The sequence below is a fragment of the Rhinichthys klamathensis genome, unplaced genomic scaffold (genome assembly GCF_029890125.1).
Source record: "Rhinichthys klamathensis goyatoka isolate OS25496 unplaced genomic scaffold, OSU_Roscu_1.1 h1tg000196l_1, whole genome shotgun sequence".
NCBI classification, from domain to species: domain Eukaryota; kingdom Metazoa; phylum Chordata; class Actinopteri; order Cypriniformes; family Leuciscidae; genus Rhinichthys; species Rhinichthys klamathensis.
The window spans coordinates 2735616-2757191 of NW_026606722.1; the positions used below are offsets into that span (position 1 = coordinate 2735616).

Genomic DNA, 21576 nt, shown 5'->3' on the forward strand with positions numbered 1-21576 from the left:
TTTATAATGCGGGAAATTCCCGCAATCGTAATCCACACAGATTATAAAATCAAATCATTATTTTAACAACTATCTGCCAGACGCAATTTCACAAACAGCGCGAGTGTTCAGCGGTGCCGCTTCTTTCTCGTCTCTCATAATGTGTTGTGCAAGGCAGGCATCAAGCGCTGCGGTGATAATACACACTCGCGTTTAGGAGTCGGGACATGACGGAATATTCACTTGCACAATCGGGCCAGCAGTGCATCGTGACTGAAGTTTACCATTTGCGCGTTTTTTTAAGTCTTACCAGTTTAAACATTCAAGCGATTTTAAACTAATCAGTGCTCGCGCGCTCTCTGAGAGATTATTTTCTATGTGCACATTCATAGAAAGTCTGCCTCAAAAACAGCTGGCCAGTAACAAAAGTTATTTTTCGCGGATTATATTGCGGTCTTCGTGAGTATACTCTAAACATAGTCGCTTTTGTCTTTAATAAGGATAAAACGCATGCCAGTATACAGGATCCGTGCACTAGCTCTTAAAGTGACGGCAGCCATATGTGTGTGTCATTAATTTTGTTGTCAAAACAACAAAAGATAGCTTTAAGTTAAAGGAATCAGGATTAATAGCCTATGTATTTAATTTATTCAGGACTAAAATACTACCCAGTGTTATTTTCCATTTGATTACTTTATTCAGTTTCTGTACTAGTGTTAGACCTATTCAAAAACTTTTCTCTTTATTTGTCTTTATTTGTATCTTTATTCTATTGTATTTATTTGTAATACTTTTTTCAATTTAATTAAACAATTTAAATCAAGCTTCCTTGTGTTGTGTAAATTTACAACCCCATTGTAAAAATGCAATGAGCGCAAACATTTAGGCAAGATAAATGTAATTTTGTTTGGAAAAAATGCTTTTCCCTTTCTCCCCCTCAAACAAAAAAATCCCCCCCATGAGAATCATCTAAGGGGGGATTTCCCCCCCATTTTCCAAAACGAAATTCAGGCCCTGCTTAAGTCATGGTTAGACAAGCTTCCCTTTCACATTTACAGATGGAGTTTTCTTTTTGTGTGTCATTTTTTGTGTGAACAAATTTAAGACATTCCTTAATTCTGCATTGTCACGTTTGGTGTGCTTTGTGTATTCTTCACCTATACTAAGTTGAATCTGGTAGAAGAGCACACTAAATCAAAACCTCAGTTCTATTTTCATTCGTCTTCTCACAGGAACAGCTTGAGTAGGCCTATAGCATACAGTTTTGGATTACGCTAAGCTGTGTGCTAAATGCTCACAAATTGGGATGAGCAATGTCTGGAAAGCAACATGGTAGAATGTTAAATTATTAATTGTGTTTTCCTATTGAATACCTGCTCATGTGTAAATGAGCTGCGAGTCATATGGACGGTGTCTTCAGTTTAGAGGCTGTCCTGGTGTCCTATAAGGAGTATTTAAAGTATTCACAATAAAAAAAAGGTACAATGATTGTATCTGTCAGTCAAGGTCAAAGTCGTTTGTCGTAATTTTCACCTGGTTAGGATTTTACACGAGCTGCCTCCCTGTACACTGATAAGAGGCTGACCTGATGATGCAGGTGAAGATAACTATGTGTGGCAGAGGTCAAATGTTTGTCGTCTTCCTGAACAAGGCGGCACAAAGAACAGATCTGTTCAATGTTTTCAGATGTATATGAGGAACTGATCAAACTGAGCACATTGCGAGTTAATGGGTTCCACTGATTCGGTTCGAATCATGAACCCTTCCAACTGGATCAGAAGAATGGTTCACTCAGTGATCTGGTTCTCAAGTTCGACTCGCTGAGTTTACGATCCAGTTCTCCTTTTGTGTTCCACAAAAAAATGGATTACAACGTTAAGGGGCGTTCGCACAGAACGCTTTTTTGCATTTAAAAGAGACGCATGGGAACTGGAATGATAAACGCATGGTCTGGAAATTTAAGTTGAACTTCTTTTAACTGGAGCGCCGCAGTTTTCGAACGCTTTATGTGTGAGATGCTGCAAAAGACGTGAGCGCAGCAGTCAAACTCATCCGTCTAGCGCAGGGGTTCTCAACTTTGGCCCTCAAGGTCCATTTTCTAGGGCTGCCCCCTAATAGTCGACTAAACCCTTAGTCGGTGAGAAGAGGCTAAAGGCCAATTTATACTTCTGCGTCGGGTCCGCGCAGTAGGTACGGCGTAGCATACGCACAGACGCGTACCATACGCCGTACCCTTCGCCGTACCCTTCGCCGTAACCTGACGCGCACCTCCTCAAAAATGTAACTACACGTCGCGACGACGCGGACCGCAAGATCTGTGATTGGTCGGCTTGGTAGCATCGCGTTTCCTCCTATGCATTTCCGGCGTGTTCTTCTGCACCGCCCGCCATTTTTAAATTCTAAGTACAGCGAAACTGTTAAAAAAACTAAAAATTTACCTTTTCCACCTCGATAAGCTCCAACTCCAACATGATCTGCTCTCTTTCAGTCGCCATTGCTTGTAGTAACCTAAACTCAAAACAGCCGCGAGGAATCTTCTTCTTCTTGCCGCGAGGAATCTAAACACAGTGGAACATTAAAACCCTCCGCCGCCAACTAGCGTTTCGGCGCTGTACTGCAGAGCAACGCAGACCTAAACGCAGAAGTATAAATGCTCATGACGGCGTTGCCTACGTGCGTAGCCTACGCCGTACACTACGGCGTACACTCGACGCAGAAGTATAAATTGGCCTTAAGTCAACCAAAATTGTAGAGAGGGACAGATCGTTAAAGGCGCGTCCTTGTGGTAATTACAGTGTGCCGGGCAGGAATCCCAACTTTTGCCTATTATCCATCGACTTCAAATATGGCTTATCGTTTGAAACATGCAAGTAACTTGGCCACTCTCTCTAACGTTAACCTAGATAAATGTGCGCTATTATTAGCTGCATATCAAAATGTTTGTGTGGAGGCTTTGTTTGGTACAGATAAGAGTAATACATAATTCGAAACTCTACTTTTATTTGTGTAAACTCACAATAACAACACAACTTTGCTTTTGTAAAATAAAGGAAACAAACCAGATGCTTTGCCGTCACTATGTCTTTGTTGAAACTCAGCGTATGGGCTACTTGCCTCACAGACATGAGAAATATATCCATAGAAAGCTTGAATCGTCTACTTTTAAACGAGCCAATTCAAATTGAAAAAAAAAAAACATTCTGATTATGTAATCCGTATGTAAGGTTGATTTCTCTCTAAAGAGAGAAATCTTTTTGAAGCCTTGTATTTATCATGTAGTATTATTTATTTCGGTGATCTGTATCGGCCAATACTGCTTCCAGTGTTCGGTAATTGGTGATCGGCCCCAAAAACCCTGATCAGAGACCCTTAATTGGAGCTGAATTCTGCAGGAAAGTGGACTTCAAGAGCCAGAGGTGAGAACCACTGGTCTAGCGCATGTTTATATGGAAAAATAGCGCAGTGGAATGAAAAATTGTGTTCTGTGTTCAGTAAATAATGATGGAATGTGCAATTCTCTATTCCTTGACGTGGCATTCACATAATGATTAGCAGCGACAAAACAACCTAAAGTCATTTATTGTCTATGGGAGTTACCAATTTCTAGTGACATGAGTGACAGTGACTGTTGGTGATGTGACAGAGTTGAGCAGCTTGATGCAAATGAGCAGCGGCGCGATTCACATCCACCAGTTGGAATGGAGACCGGGAATCACCAGTTCGATACAGAAGTTGAGCTGGAACTCATACTAGAAACCAATAGTACAGTAGGGGTGGGCGATATGGCAAAAATATCATATCACGATTTTTTTCAGGAAAATCACGATTAACGATTTTATCACGATTCTTTTTCATGTTGGTTTTACTATTTTGCAAGTGACTGAGCATTACAGCCAAACTAATGTCCCTATTTAAAAAAAAGGCCTTATAGGTAAGAAAAAAGAATGGCAGACATTTAGGCCAAAGTGGCGAAGATAAAAATCTTTATCATTATTTAAGAATTAGGAACAAAGATACACATTAAGCATACACAACTTAATATACAAATGAAATAAACAGTGCTTTATTTTTTCAGCTACAGTAGGGGTATTTAACAGTAGCATTGAAGAAAGTAATTAGGCTAAATGAACAAATACGAAAATAAAACACAACATAGACTTCACTGTATAAATTATACATTGATTATTATTAAAGCTACTACTAAAGTTCTCAGTCAAGAGCAGTAAGTGATTTCCTCTTTGTGTTTTGTTGTTTTATTAACATTAAAGGGATAGTTCTCCCAAACATTTTAATTGCCATCATTTACCCTCTCAAGTTGTTTTAAACCCGAATAAGTTTCTTTCTTCTGTTGAAAATAAAAGTTATTTGGAAGAATGTGGCTAACCAAACAGTTGCTGTACTCCAGTGACTTCCATAGTATATGTTTGTATATGTTTTCCTACTATGGAAGTCAATGGGGACCAGCAACTGTTTGGTTAGCCACATTCTTCCAAATAACTTTTATTTTCAACAGAAGAAAGAAATTAATACAGGTTTGGAACAACATTAGAGTGAGTAAATAATGACAGAATTTTTATTTTTGGGTGAACTATCTCTTTAAGGACAAGAGGCAGCTTGTTTACTAACTGGCTACTGTCGCTTTAAGAGCTGCACGCGACGCGTCTAATACACGCATTTGACAAGCCGATTTTCTCTATTTTTTTCCTGTTTGCTTTCACTTTAGACATAACCAACTTTGTTTATGTAAACCTTGTGTGTATTTGACAATATTAGCGCAATAAGACTCGAAAGATAACTTGTAACGTAGTCCAGTAAACAGACGCTGTTAGACAGGCTTTCAGTGCCCGTGTGCTTCGGGTGTATGCGCTCAGAAAGCACACGTCAGAACAGCGCATCAGCACGTGAATTACATGTTTAACCAGCAAGGCTTTAAAGCAAATGCAAATAATGAACTTCTGTGAACGACAGTGTCCCGTTCCTCTGCGTTAACATTTGTTGTATGTTGAGACGGAGCTCGGCGCCAGAACTGCAACTGATAAAATGCACGATACTACGATATTTCTTCAAAAGCAGATCGTGGAGACATTTTAATCGTCCACGATCAAAAACCGTGATATCGCACACCCCTATAGTACAGCAACCAAATAAAAGTTGCAGTCAAACTAGCCACTACTGTGATTTTTGGTTTGACATTTTCTGATTTGAAATGACACCCGCAAATAGCGAGCAAGATAAGATTAAATAAATGGGGGGTGATGGCGGCCACATTATAAAACTGAAGTTCTCCTTCTGAATTTTAATTATTGTCCAAATGATTTTTTCCCTTTTGTTCTGTCCTATTTTTCGTACACTATTGATGATTCCAAAGTTAACAAGGAAAGAAAAGCTCTTTGCATTGTGTTTGCATGAGTTTTCCCCCATCTCCATGACCAAGCTCCTGTATTACATGCACAAAAAAAAAAACCCGGGAGGGATGTTTTATATTATTCTCAGAAATGCAGATTTGCATCAAAGTTGTTTTGCTGATGTGAGATAATTACAGTCAAACCGGATCATCACATCCCACCCCGCTTTGTTGAATAGACTGCACAGCAATGTCGTTGTTTTGTCTTTGTTCATCTGGGTCTTGTACTAACTGGTTGCAAATGAAATTATGAGGGGCCTGATGATGCGGCTCGTGTGATCTGTCTAAGGTCCAAGCTTTTCTCCTAAATGGCATTTGCTGTGTCTTGTGGAAGTAGCAAGCGGCTTGTTGGTGTAATCACTGTTGGCTTGAAGTGGTAAGCGTTAATAAATGCCAGACGATATTGTCTAATGGATAGCACAATCTCTTTATTTCTCTCATTGGACGACATGATGATGTTGTAAAACAGTGATATATGCAATCTTGTGAGTCATGATGGTCAGGACATCATCCACCCCTCAACTTCAGTTTATAATTGTAGTGTCCGTTGTCCAACTGAACTGAATTTTATTTTTTTTTTCTATAAAAAATAAGTAAATATTTTTGGGAGCATCAGTGTGCCGATTTTTGTTTCACTAATAACACTAAAAACAAAACTATTAAAAATTAATAATAATAATATCACTTAAAATTATATAAGCCCTTATAACAGTCTTTGGGACAAAACACAGCACAAATCAGTCATCTGTGAAAATCATACGCAGCTTAAAAACACGGAAAAAAACAATGTGTTTATGAGCAAGAAATATAAATTATTCAAATTTTTTTCACTTTTTTTTAAATGTTTGATATCTGGTTTCCTCGTAGAAAGAGTCTGTGATCATTCTTAGAGTTGTTTTGTGATCTACAATGTCCCAGTGTGAAATCGTACCAGCCCGCATGTCCTGAAGTCTGTAAGAAAATACTCTGTGTTGATAGAAGGCCTGGTTGTATCTTTTAGCAAACATGGGTGCCCCGTAACTTGTCGTGTCAGGTGCCCTCAACCCCTGAGCTTGATACGGCGGAGCTGCTGTAATGACTTATTTTGTTCGTGATCTTTGACTTGCTGTTAACAGCAGAGAGCGTCAGCCGTGCCAAGACTCAGCATGACCTCTCGGAGAGATCCGCTGGGTTTCTCAGGGTTGTTTTAAACCCGCCGTCGAGGGCATAGTACAAAACTGTAGTGGAGGAGAGGAACACAGTAACAAAGTGCATCTTGTGTCTTCATTAACTTGTATAGCTTTCCTTTATAATGTGACGTTGACTTATTTTTTTGGGATATATAGGCCTATACACTACAATAAACACACATTTAAATTCTTTAATTTAATAACTTTGATTGTACATATGATTGAATATTATAAATAAATAAATGTGAAAATTAAAATTATATATTTTTATATAATTGTATAACAAGTTTTGGGGGGTCAATACAAGTTTTTTTTTTTTTTAGCACGTATGTGCTTTTTTTATTACCAATTTTAAATGAATGCTGTTCTTTTGAATTTCTGAAAAAAAGTATCACGGTTTCCACAAAAATATTAAGCAGCACAACTGTTTTCAACATTGATGATAATCAGTCTTCCTTAGACATCCGTGTTTATATCCAAACTATAAACTTTTATCCCAGTACTTCTGTGATGATGTGAATATTTGTAACATGGAAATACGGTACAGTGTTTGTGAAGCTGTTTCAATGGATAGCCTTAACCGCTTTCTCTGGGTCTGCGGCTGCACAAACTCAGATTTAAATGTTTAAATTTCCGGTGTGATTTTGTCAAAGGTTTAATAGACATAGTTTAGAAATGAGATTGTGTGGGTGTTTGCATCGAGATCTTTTAACGATTAATCGTGCTACTCTATTGGTGAGTATAAAAGACTTGTTGTTTCAAAACATAAAAAAAAAAATCGAACTGACCACAACTTTTGATTACTTCATATATATATCAATAACGTGTATGAATGTTTTAGATATTCTTTTTCAGTAACACTCAAGGTTTGCTGACAATCTTGAGTAATGTGTCTGTTTTTTTTAGTGACAGAATGGGGTGACGATGTGAGACCAATGACTGAAGATGAAGCCATGGTCATAGTCAACCATCAAGCCACAGGAGACGTGTGCACCCTAATGATGTGCTTGCAGGACAAGGGCACGGTAAGCACACCTCTGGTCGGTTTAGGCTTAGTACTGTTATATTTAAGGTTTGTCGCACTGAAAATGTTCCAGATTTTAATCAGGCAACAAAACTAATCATAATGTTCTTATCCAGGTTGTACGAAAGATGATGTGGTTGATGGACCATGTTTTTAAGTATACAAATTTTGGGGTTGTGTCCCTGATTCATGGTGATTTCTTCATCAGGCAGGTAAGACCTGTTCCCTTAAAAGTTAATATGGATGTTTTATATCATAAATGGACATGGATAAAGTTGATATGAGTTGATTATTGTAATTTTTAGTTGGCTCTAGGGTTGTCATGGTACCAAATTTTCAGTAGTCTGTACCAATACCAGAAAGGAATTGCTGCTCTCTGTACCAAATTCAGAACCACAGCAAAAACTGTTGAATTAGGTACTTTAAAAAAAATATATTTTACCGTTTTGTCTTGTCTGTTGGTTATCACTGTCAATCATTGCAGTTTCTGATTCAACTGCATTTGAATACGGTTGTCAATCTAGAACCTTTGCAGTGTACTTAGCAGTGTGAAAAACTAAACTCTTAATCAGGTTGTGAATGTGTAATAAACAGGAAGCACAAGAGGTGCTTCCTTTATTAACACTAAGGCTGTTGTCTATCAATATCTGACAACCCTAGCTAGGTCTTTTGTCTGCACTCTCTGTACTCTGTACATGGGGCTAACAAACTAAATGGCTGTTAGTGCAAGGGGAGATTTAGTCAAAATTGACAAGTCTTGTGCATTACCAACAGGGCAAAGCATATCGAGAAAAGCAGCTAATTTACCTGAAGGATCACCTAGACAAGTATTACTACAGCAGAGACAGGAAGTGGATTGTGCTGTTTCCTGAGGGCGGCTTCCTGAGAAAGAGACGAGAGACAAGCCAGTCCTTTGCCAAAAAGAATGACTTGCCCTACTTGACTCACGTAACACTGCCACGGCTGGGGGCCACACAGATTATCCTGAAGAACTTAGGACCCCAGCAGGAAAACGGCATCTTGGGAACAGAAGGAAGTCCACCAGTTCAAAGTAAGGAACACAATCTCTTATCCATAACCTTGTTTTATGTATTTTATTTACTTTTTTTAAGTTTAAACAGATATGGCTTAGGGCTGTCAACGAATATTCTAAATTCGAATATATATTCGAATAGTTTTAAAAAACAGAAATTCGAAGGTGAAAATTAATATTCGAATCATGTGGAAAAATACGCCCGCGGTAGCAGAGGCGCGGCTGTCTGCTTTGCGAGTGGCAACATTCTGAAGCTTAAAATGTAAAACGCATTTTCCAGCTGCAGAGACAGATAGCACATAGTGAGTGTCTGGCTCACCCATTGGCTGTGCTGCGTCAACTGCACATCCAATGGCACGGGCGCCTCCAACGTGTGCGCCAATGAGCTAGCATTGTATCAGACACGTCAGAGCCCGCCAAGGGGGCGTGGCCAGACGCCCTCGAATTCTCGAAAAATAGCCATAGTAGCAGGCTAGCAGCAGTTTACCACAGCACAGCTCGCTCGGAGCGTTCAATGTCGGTTCTATATACTGTAAAACTTCAATTAATGTTAATAATATTTGTTTCAATCACCGAATGAAGCCTGCTATATTTAGGACAAGAGTCGCGACCTTAAATTGCTTGCACAAAACTCTTGATCCAAGCACTCAACATTTGTTTATTGTTCATTTAAACCGTTATAGAGAGAGAGAGAGAGAGAGAGAGAGAGAGAGAGAGAGAGAGAGAGAGAGAGAGAGAGAGAGAGAGAGAGAGAGAGAGAGAGAGAGAGAGAGAGAGAGAGAGAGAGAGAGAGAGAGAGAGAGAGAGAGAGAGAGAGAGAGAGAGAGAGCCTGCGAATGTGAGCGAGAGTAAGGTCTGCGGTCTTGGCCATTAGTTGATTTACTTGGTTTTGTGTAAGTTAATACGTTGTCAAATATGTTTAAACTTAAATAAACTACCTGTACAAGTAGTTGTGTCTCTTTGTATTAATTTGTCCTGTTATTGACGTAATGCGCGTCATTGACAAAATGCGCAACCAGATATTCGAATAGTTCAAATATATGGGTATTTTTTAGAGGGAATATTCGAACGTCATTTTTGAGCAATTTTGACAGCCCTAATATGGCTCTTCCACTATATTTCCCATGATCCGTGTATAAATGACCAAATGGCAGTTCGTCCTTTGCCTTTTTTAAAACTGCAATGAGTAATATCTGTAGTATGGTTTCTGCTAGGGCCAAAATGACACATTGGCGTAATCGATGACATTATGTAAATGCACCAGTTATAGTGGAATGTAGGGATGGGAACCCGAGAACCGGTTCTTCTTCAGACCGGTGCCCAGTGAACCAATTCCTTAGAACCGTTAGTATGCCTGCTTAACGATTCCGCTTATCGGTTCCGCTCATCGGTTCCGCTCGTTGCAAATGTGTCATGACTTCACACACGCGCTGCGTTGTTTTGGTTCAGAACGCAGCAAACATGGCATTGAGGCTGAAGCGCTCTACAGTTTGGTTATATTTCACGCGAAAAGACGATAATATTTGAGGCGCCGTCTAGGGCTTAAATCAAACTTCATTCACGCACACATATATGAAACACTTGCATACACATATAATAAGTAGTCAAACATGCATGTATACTGTTGAATGCTCAAACAAATACTCAGCTTTTTGAACGAATCAGTTGACTAGGATAGATTAAGATAGTCAAATGCTTCTTTGCTTGAATGAATCAGCCGTTTGAATGAATCGGTTGAATCTCAATGATTTGCTCACTAACAGTGACTTGCTGGCGATTTCAATTTTACATTTAAAGTATCTTTTCTTGTTTTAAATAATTTTAAATATCAATATTCAATATTGCAAAGATGAATTTTGTTGATACTGATTTCATTTGATTGGTAACAGCCGTATTGTGTCTTATTTTTATAATTGAATTTGATTAAATTTATGAAATTGACACAAAAGATGATGCATGCATATAGTTAGGTCTAAAAAATGGCTTTATAAAGGTAAAAATTCCCATATTGGGTAAAAATCAATTGAAACATTATTGGAACAAATAATTTCTGTCACTGCTGTGAACTGACCACCACACAGAGTATGAAGAATATCAACAACTTTAGCAGTCGGCTGTCCACGACAGTCCTAAACCTGCCAAAGTACCAACACAGTAAACACACTCAGGCCATCCTTAAAAATATTTTGGTTTGCAGTAACAGCAAAAAAAAAAAAAAGGGTCTATTTTTTTTTTTTCAAGATTCAATGTAAAAAAAAAAAAGGATAATTTTGGTCATGGTGATTACGTCGGTATGAATTTAAACAAATTTACATATGGTGACGTCACTGACTGGGTCTTCAACCCATGCCTTCGGGCGCACTATTGCGAACCTCATTCTGATACAGGTTATAGACCACAAACAATTTGAAATCTTTGTCAAAAAAACATATTCATTGCATTAATTCCAGTTGCATTCATTTGGAAAAAAAAATAGGCAAAAAAAAAAAAAAAAAAAAAAAAAGAGGAAGCCACTAGATTTCAATGAAAGTGGATTTTCAGAGGGAAACAAATAAATTAAAATGACTAATCTCACCAGCGCCGCGCCGGCCAATAAAACAGCGCGTTTTGCACTATTCGTTTACATTTGACCCATACTGTTACAAGCCCCCTTTCTGGTCTAGGGGCAGGAAAGGAGGGTAACAAAAAGTTGCAGGGAGAGAGTGAGAGATTTGACCCATAAACATCTGCTATTATTAACGGAAATCAGTGAGGTCAAATGGCTAGGCGCATTGTAGAAACTATAGGCCTATTAAGTATAGTCCTGACATATTATGGAATGGTCGATTTTCTTTTGTGCAATTTAGTACATTTTGGTATGGGATGTGCTGTTTTATTGGTCAGCGCGGCGCTGGTGAGATTAATTCGCGCCGCTCTGACCATTGGCTGGCGCAAGCAAACACTTCTCCCTGCGCTGTCGAGTCTGTCGCGACTCTCGCGGCTCGGTCCATTGAGCCACGCAGATTACAAGTCAGCGCAGCGCGAACTCTGTAACACACCGCGCCGTTTCGTCCCCCTTTCGGTGTGTTTGGCTTCCCACACTTATGTGTGTTTGTTTGTCAGAGCCTGCAGTTGCTGTGTGACGCGCGTTCGCGGTGGGCATGTCATGACGAGCTGGACGCGCTCCGAGAAAAGGCCGTTAACATCGATTCCCTATTCTCCTATTTGACCATTAAGAATTTCGAATAATGAGCGACTAAATGTAGGCTCATACAGACGTATTTCACAAGCAGCCGCGCCGCAGCCATCATCACCGAGCGCGAACCATTGACCGTGAATGAAACGAAGCGAACGCACAGGCCATAGTGTGACATGCGTAAACCAATGGTGTAAACATAATCATCATAGATGACGCCACAGGGTTTTATTTAAAAGAAAGAACGTAGCCTACGCAATTTATATTCACAATACTTACTATAATATAATTTATATTATTTTATTGCATTTGTATTAGTTGTTTGAAGAGTAAAAAAAAATCTTAATGCAAGTTTACAACCGGCAAGTCGGTCGGACTAAAAGGGAAAAAATAATAATAATTGGGTCGGTCCTAATTCGACAGGGTCGGTCGGGTTACGGCAAACAAGAATATTTTTAAGGATGGCCTCAGCAAAATTGTCTATTAATCATTATCGAGAAAATCCCATAAAATATCGAGATATCATTTTTTGTCAATATCGCACAGCACACCCCTAGCTCCAGTGCATATTTGTGTTTGTGCTCTGGAGAGCGTCAAAGATTTCTATTTACTGTGCATCGTGTTTTGCAGCGTTGAGCAATGTAGCCAATCACAGACAATCTGTTGATTTCTTGAACGCAATGGCGAATCAGATGTTCAAGTTAGAATCCACTCACCGCTTGAAATGCTGTAGCTTGTGTTCAGTACAATGACTATCAAACCTGTTAAGCTCGGTGCTGTTCGCCTCTGGAATAGTACCCCCCAAAAAATGAAAAAGTTATAATTTTTTCACCCATATGTCATTACATAAAACAAAAGCGCAGTTTTTAGAAGCCATATGAGGTTTTTTTTTTGTAAGAAACTAAAATTTAACTCAATTTCAAATGATACAAATGCTTTAAGTATTGTGTTTGGATGGGAAAAGTAAATGCTTTTTAATTTCCCTCTTGATGTGAATTGTCTCTGTTTGCCCACCTTCAGGTACCAAAGCTAAAGGACTACAGTGGGTAATAGACATGACCATAGCCTACCCTAATGCAAGACCCATGGACATTCAGACATGGATTTTTGGTTACAGAGATCCAACAGTCACACACGTACACTACAGGTAAGACATATAAGATACTATTCTATAAACGTATCTGGTGGTAAATAAAGTCTCAAAGGTCCAAAATCTCACTGACACATTGCTGGATTTCAAACCTCAAATATGTTCCGAGTGGCTGTAATTGTGGTGGTTGTGCAACACTTTTGCTTTCATTGTGGACAGCTAAATTACTTGGAAACGTCATGCCTGGTTGGGACAAAGTGTAACACGGTGTTAAATATAATCTGTGTCGAATGCATGTGTGAACACAATGTCATTTGACTGTTCAGTTAAAAAAATGAATAAAGTTCGTTCTACACAATGAAATAAATAGTGCCATTAGCCTGATAACCCTTGAACACTCTTTATCTTATAACTGGGATTACAAATTTAAGAATCTGCTGATCCTACGTCTTGCTTAACATCACATGAAAAACTAAGGGGAAGTACGTTGATGTCGTCATCTTTACCTTAAAGGCTAAATACAGAGGAATGATTCGGTTAAGCAAAGATTTTAGCAATAGGTTCCTGCCAGTCCTGTTCCAGTCCTAACCCTTTACTGTAAGTCAAATGAGTCAGATTACTGAGAATCCCCTTTGTCTTTAAAGTTCCCGTGAACCGGAAGTTGCAAACGACTTTTCTCCAGTGCTGTGATGTATTTCCGAGAGAAACGGAATACTAAATTAGGCAAAATAGTGGGCGTGGCTTTTTTTTCCAACTAGCACCTGATTGGATCTAGAAAAGTAGGTGTTTCATTCAGAAATGGAGGCAGATCTTAAGGCAAGTTTACAATCGGTTGTTGAGGATTACTCGCCGCCTGAAACACCGCCAGCAGTCCCCTTCCTGCAGCAGGAGGAGGAGGAAGATGAAGAAGAACAGGAGCACACGGAGGATCATTTCGTCACGGGGGGAATCAGACCTTACATGTTTGAGCCGTTACATGCGAAGGGGTTCTAATGTGGTGGGCATCTCGATGTGTCCCATTGGTAACACTAATTGGAATTATATAACTATTTTTATTTGCTATTACTGCTGCAACCTTAACCGTTATGATAGTAACCTGCGTGTAACTCACTAACCCGTGTGTGCCACAACCAAAAATGCACCTTCTCGGCATCTCTCCTTTCATACGCTGTCAATGCTCGCAAACACACAGGGAGCCTGTCTGTCAGTTGGAGGGGCGTGGTTACGGATGTTAAGCAGACACTTAAACCGTCAAACCTACGTCATCAGAGGAAGGTCCTCCAATGCAGAGGGGACGGGAATTTTCAGATTTTGATTAAAGATTACGAAGCCAAAAAATGTTTTTGTGTGGATTGACCTGCATGGATGAACTGTTCACCACAAAACGATCAATTTAGGCAAACAAGGTAAGTATGGTCAATTTTGAATTCATGGGGACTTTAATGGCTCTTGGAGCCCCTGTCCCATTCTTTGAATAATTATACTTTATATATTGACTGGTAACAATCTAGAGTCTGGGGCGGGTTCCTATAACTGGATACTTAATTTGCATGCTGTGTTTAAGGTTGTCGCCCAGGTGCTTTGTCTCCACTTCTAAGCACTGTCTCCTAAAATCTATATAAACTACAATGTATAATTTCCTTAGTTAGACTTGATGACCGCCGCCACCAACAGCTCGTGTTCTCAATAAAGAACACCCTGCTGAAGATACAACCGAGTCTCCTGGTCTTCCCTTCTGAGTTTCCTACATAACCTCCCAGTTAATGGACACTAACTCATGGAATAAATGAATAACGACTTACTACATTTCCATAATAGGTATGATTACATGCAATAATTTTTTGTCAATCCTAATGAATCTAATCCAATGTTAGGTTCTCTGGGTTTTTCCTGCATAGAGAATTATGTCAAATTACGGCAAAAACGTAGACTACAGTCTCATGCTCCGATACCCCTTTTCCACCGACACGGCTAACTGAGTTTTATTGATGATAAAACACGGCTATGACTGCGTCACCCAGCGGTTCTATGTATCACTACACAACACCCTTAGCAACCACTCTTAGCAACTTAAACACATGTTTGATCTCATTGATATTGTTCATTAAAGCTAGAGTAGAGTACCGTATTGTGAGAGATCGAGTTAGCGAGTGTACCTGCATTTACAGTAGACATGGCATTTTCCTTCAGGTCAGTCCGATATTCATAATAAAAAAATCTGTTTGAATGTCCGCTGCGATATCTTGTCCTTTTAACAGTAAAGGGTTTTTCCGTGCCCTAGTCATTTGTCAGTTGCGTCTTCCTTGTCCGTGATCACACGTTTGAGTCCTTTCAATGTAAATGTCTTTAGTACTGACTGACTCGCTCATTAAGACAGTCATTGCCGCCATCTATTCGTCGAAATAATGTATGTAACTTCTGTTGCTGTTTACGGTCAGGGACTATTTTTTCCAGCGTAAGGAGTGATTTTATTTCATGAAAGTTGCATAGATACATATTTTTCGGCTTTAATATTTGTATTGGGCGGGAACCGTTTTATAAAAGCAATGAGGTACGAGAGGCTGTGCTGTATCGTGAATAAGTCACGGCTGAAGGGGTTGCAGGCACTCCGCTTTGCCCTTCACCCGTGACTTATTCACGATACAGCACAGCCTCTCGTACCTCATTGCTTACTTGTGTGCTTCGGCCGTTCGTTTACACGACAACGGCGTTTTGGTGGCTGAAAACGCAAACTTTTGAAAACGGGTTTCACAGTGCAAGTCTCTGTGTAAATGACAAAAACACAACATGCGTATTACGTGTTCAATCTATAGTGGTTCATCGCCATCATAATTTTACCCAGGGTTAACAATTAATGACGTTTTATATTGTACATTCCTAAACCCTGGGTAAACATTCATATTTGCGGTGTCAGTGTCTTTGATTGGATGAACGCAGCACGCAACCTACATAAAAGCTGTAGCGCTGCGCATCCTCGTATTGCTGACTGTACCATCGAGTTTATACTGAATGGACATTTCGGACTATAAAGGTAAGAATGAAACAGTCTCTTCACTCAAATTGTCGCATTTTCTGTCAGCATTTGACATTTTCCCTTTCAAACGCTTAAAGCTGCCGTCGGCAACATTTTTTTGATCATATTCAGTGAAATCGACACTATAATCTGACAGAACAACATAAATAAAGTGGTTTTAGAAAAAAACCAGAGCTTCTAACTCCACCTGGAGCGTGTTATTTGTTTTGCAAAAATCCACAGCTCCCGGATCATCGGGTCCAATCAGCGCAGGGGGGTGTGAGATCTGACTGTCAATCACAGGTCGGGCACACGCCACCCCTCGCGCACGTTACAATCACATGCACACGCCTGAAGTTCGCGGAAGTTCGCGCAGTAACGAAGAGTGATGGCGGAAAATCAAGTAAGCTCATTTAGAGTATAAATGACGTTAGCAATTGCAATCTATCGGTAGATTAGCCAGGACAGCATACCTCCAAATACTCCATGGTGTTGATGGATGCTGATGAGACGGGCGCGTTCACAGAAAATCATGTGCACACGCACTGACGAGCACGAACCTCGGTGGGAGGGTATTAGTTGATAGTGGGGGAGGGGCATGAGAGTTGTAAACATTCAAAATTTTGCCAAAGTCCACTCAATCGGCCAGACTTGCCGACTGCAGCTTTAATTGACTTTTTATAAACAATGCGAAGTGTTTCCTTGACTGTCTAAAGCACGCAAATATGTACGCGATTGGTTGTCCGTTGCTAAGCTTCTAACATTCTAACGGCGCATCTTTTCACACTGTACAAGTTTGAACCGCAAATGCCCCTGCGCAGGGGTTCGTAACCCTGGGTAAAACTAAAAAGCGGTGCTAACCCCTCTTCTAAATTACAAGTGTGAAACGTTCCTTTACCCGGGGTTAAAAGCGGTGTTTAGAACGATGATAACCCAGGGTTAAGCGCAGTGTGAAAAGCTCTATTAATGAGTATGGGTAATGTTTGCCTTGGATATTGTTTGAGTTAAAAGCAACTTTTTTGGACCACGTTTGTCTTAAAATTATTATTACTATCAATACTTGGATAGACTCTGTGTGAACAGAATTGATGCCTACTATTATTACACAGTTGTGCAGTAACTCAGTATCCACAGAGCAAACCCCTTGTGCTTCAAAGTCATTGAAATTCCCCTCTAACAAATCTCTGAGAGACAGAGAGGTGTAATTGGTTTGGGGAGATGCTCCATTTCAAGCAATACTTACAGAGCCTCTAGGGAACGTAACGCAATCCGCAACACATTATCGTCACAGTGTGTGATTACTTGAACTGTCTTGGAAATATTGGTTAGGTCCTTTTTTTTCTTTTTTTTTCTTCGGTGCAAGTATTTTCATGAGGTACCTCGGTATACTGTATAACATGACTATTTTTGTTCAATCACAAATACTGTTAGTACTGCGGGTAGTTCAAATTTTTGACCTGCCCTCTCAACATTTAAACCATAACGAGTCAAGACTTGTACCACTTTCCCTGTTGCATCCTTGCACACAGAAGAGAGACACATCTCTGATGCGTTTAAATATGTCATTAGCAACTAGTCATTCAGCTCAGTTCATAGAAGTTTTGTAAATGCGGTTGTCACTACCTGCATTACTCGCGAGTTAATTTGGTTGTAGAATGTGCTTGTCGCTCCCATAAATGACTGAACTGTGTACAGAACAGGATTAAGCATTAAGGGAAGTGACAACTGGATTTGGCCTTTATATCCTGCCTTATTCAACCATTAGCTGAACACACAACCCCAACCATGACATTACGAAAGCTAGTAGGACGCATCAGTAATGGCACGTGCCAAACTGGTCTTTCTGGAGCTATATTGTTTTCTAGTGGGGAAAACGTGATGCTCTGATCTGACCTACGGATGGTTCTGGGTATCTGGTGACTTCTGTTTCCAGTGCTCTTATGTTATTTTCAGGAATTTGTCCCCGAGGATCTTGTTACTCCACACCTATTGATTTGTGTGTGGTAGATTGAAAGAGAGCAAAGATAAACAAGTCACAAGAAAGATAAGCTATAGATGTATAGATGGATGTACAGTATAGCGAGTGATGTTTGAAGTATAGCCTATGTTAAACAGCTTTGTGAGTTTCTACATTATTTTTGGTGGTACCAGAGATTCAGAAAACAATAATTAGAACAAATACAATGTGATGTCCTATATAATAACGGAGTCCTGTTTGTATTGTCTTCTTCAGTAACATGGTAGTGGAGACCAGGAGCACTAAATTTCCATACATAGTTTAATAGAAGTTGAATTGCATTGATTTCCGATCATTTAAAATATTAAATTAATTTGCCTAGTTTATTCATCAGCTGATCACTGTACATTTTAGTAAAAAATTATCATTTTTTTAAACTTTATATTCTTCAATGATTCCTGAAAAAAAAAGATCATGGTTTTCCAACCTCTCGTCATTTACTTATTCTCATGATAATCTAGATTTATGACTTTCTTTAGATGAGCACAAACAATAGTTTTGTGTGAGTGCTAATATTTTAAACCATCAGTTCTGGCTAACTGTCATATGTGCGTTCGCTTGATGTAAACGTCAGCACGTTGTGAAGCGGGGTGATGGGAAATCGCATTGTGAAACTTGCATGTTTCTTGCACGGAGGATAGTCACTGCTCGTGTCTTTCACAACACACACTTGCATCGCAAACTCTCATGCTTATTTAGACTGTATTAGGGATGTAACGATTAACTCATCTCACGATGCGATACGATTCACGATACTGGTTCTCTTACGAGAGGTTCTCTCGTATTGCGTAAGCTAGCTTACGCTGCGGGAAAGATTCATCTTTGCTGAGATATTGAAGCCAAAAATTATTTCATAATTTGTATCCAAACACAACGCAGTTCCTCTGCGGCAGACCTAGAGCAGGCTAGCTAGCAGCTCATTGGTTCGCTCAGAGAGAACTGCTTAAGCCTATGGGAGAGCGGGGCTGAACCCGCTTCCAATGAGAGGCGCCCGCGCGCTCATTGCGTCATTGCCCGCCAGAATGGGCGTGGCCATGGTGTATATAACAGTCTCTCCCAGGCTTATATGTTGATTCATTTCATCTTCAGCAAGCTGCACGCTTCTGCTGTCCTGAGAAAAGCCGTCGCCGTCGAGAAGGCATCACTCTAGCGAGCTCCCGGACCCTGAAGAACCCGGCCGTCTTCGCCACCTTCAGCCGCCCTGCAAGCTAGCGCCATCCGACGACTGTATCCTTCTCTATTATATCTAAAAGAGCCGAGCGTCTTTTTAAAGATGTCTCGTTTTTCCTGCGGCTCTTGCCGCGCTCGTCTCGAGGACGGAGACCGCCATGTCATCTGCGCTCTCTGCCTGGGACTCGAGCACGCAGAACTCGCCCTCGCGGATGGAGGATGCGACTTCTGTGAGAGCCTGCCGTTGTCGTCCCTGCGGGCACGACTTCTGGCAGCAAAATCCGCTCCCGCGCCGCCTTCCTCTTCGCCGCGTAAGAAAAAACGCCGCTCCCAGAGGCCGCCGGAGCCCCCAGCGGAACAATGCGGGCCGCCGCCGCCGCCTCCCGCTTCCCGCTCTCCCTCCCCGCCCCTGCCGGACATACAGTTGCCGCCGAGTGGCCGCTCTGTCGCTTCCGATGACGCCGCGGAGGAGAAGGACTCCTGTTCACTGCTCGCTTCTGACAGTGAAGAATGGTCATCTCTCGGATCCACGAGAGAATCGGCGGGGATCCGCGCCGGGATAGAGGAGGAACTAATGCGCCTCCTCTCACAGGCCGTCGAACGCCTCGGTCTCGAGTGGTCTCCTCCACCCGAGCAGGCCCCGAACCGGATGGACGGCAGCTTTTTTCATCGGCGCTCGACCCCCGCGTGCAACCGGGCCGCTCCATTCCTGCCTGAACTTCACGCAGAGCTGACGAAGTCCTCGAATGCCCCGCTCTCGGCTAGAAACCGCTCTGATATATCCGCCTCGCTGCGCTCGGTGGACGGAGCCGCCGAGAAAGGCTACTCAGCCATGCCGCCCGTCGAGGACTTGGTCGCCGCACACCTCTGCCCGCCCTCTGCTAGATGGCGCTCTTCCCCCACGCTTCCTTCGAAAGCTTGCAGAGCGACCTCGAGCTTTCATGCTCGCGCCTACGCCGCCGCCGGTCAGGCCGCCGCAGCGCTACATTCGATGTCTGTCCTCCAAGTATTACAGAGCGATATTCTCCGTGAGTGGGCCGAAGGCGGTAGAAACCCCTCCCCCGCTGTCACAGATCTGAGAAGTGCTACGGACCTCGCCCTTCGCGCCACTAAAGCCGCCGCACAAGCTCTGGGGAGATGCATGGCCAGCCTTTGTGTTGCCGAGAGACACTTATGGCTCACGCTCGCCGACATGGGAGATTCTGAGCGCGCCGCATTTCTTAACGCGCCCCTCTCCCCGACGGGCCTTTTTGGATCTGCTGTCACGGGAATCGTCGATCGCTTTTCTGAGGTGCAGAAAGCTACTCAGGCGATGAATTTGTTTCTGCCCCGCCGCGCTAGCTCTTCCGCGGGCCGCTCTCGCGAGCCTCCTGCCAGAGCTCCACCACAGCGCCCCCCTCCGCAGACTCAAACAGCCCAGCGCAGACAGGGCGGCCGCCCTCGCTCTCGCTCTGACAGCCGCCGCAGACCGCCGCCCCCACGAGGCCCGCGACCTAAGATCACGCTGAAGCCTGATCATCAGAAGTCTGCCTAGCAAAGTCAAGAAAACGACGGTGCTCTCCCGCTGCGGCCGGACCGCCGTCAAAGCTTCGCCCTCTGCCAGTCCCCGTTATTTCGCCGACTGCTGTAGTGTTGACCGCCACAAACAAGCCGGTGTCCCAGCCCGCTTTTGAGCGACAAAAAGCCGTTTTTACGGCTACCCAGAGAAATCTCAAAAAGAGAAAATTTGCCAGTTGTGTAGAAAATGTGCCCACAATCATGTGCTCACCCATACACACAAGCATAACATACCCCGTGTCTCTATCAGAGCCCCATCACATGAAACGGGCACAGCCCGCTCTAATATCAGAGAACATAAACACGCCCACGAGCTCGTGCGCGTGTCCCCTCTCTGCTCGCTCTGTTTCACGGCCCATAGACTCCTCTCTGAGTGCAAATCCCGTTGCCACACACATTCAAAGCGCGCCCACACACTGTGTCCAGCCCGCTATGTGCAGCAATCAGGGCGATATAGCCATTCGGCCACTAGCCGCATGCTCCAAAGCGTGGGAAGCCATTCCAGGCATTTCCCCGTGGGTGCTAAGCATTATAAAGGACGGCTATCTGCTACAGTTTCGCCGCCGCCCGCCTCGTGCGCGCGCGCGGCTCGAATCTACTGTCAGCCCGCTGGCCGCCGGCACGCTCCGCTCAGAAATTGCGACGCTGTTGCAAAAGGGCGCCATAGAGAGAGTCCCACCATCTATGACCGAGTCGGGGTTTTACGGCCGTTATTTTCTGGTTCCCAAGAAAGACGGCGGCCTCAGACCGATTTTAGATCTCAGGTCTTTGAACAAAGTGCTCATGAAGAGACCGTTCAAGATGCTTACTACCAGGAAACTCCTCGCGCAGGTGCGCCAGGGGGACTGGTTCATCTCTCTAGACCTGAAAGACGCCTATTTTCAGATCCAGATAAATCCCCGTCACAGGCCATTCTTACGTTTCGCCTTCGAGGGTCATGTTTAT

General features: G+C 42.2%; 1 protein-coding gene across 2 annotated transcripts in view; it reads left to right on the forward strand.

Moving 5' to 3' along the window:
* lpgat1 (lysophosphatidylglycerol acyltransferase 1) overlaps positions 1-21576 on the forward strand; it is a 36543-nt gene that overhangs the window by 7828 nt on the left and 7139 nt on the right. For both annotated transcript variants that reach the window (XM_056262678.1, XM_056262679.1), the window contains exons 3-6: positions 7459-7577; positions 7693-7788; positions 8351-8627; positions 12805-12931. In XM_056262678.1, coding sequence (XP_056118653.1) covers positions 7459-7577; positions 7693-7788; positions 8351-8627; positions 12805-12931 — 619 coding nt within the window. The remainder of the gene's footprint in view (positions 1-7458; positions 7578-7692; positions 7789-8350; positions 8628-12804; positions 12932-21576) is intronic.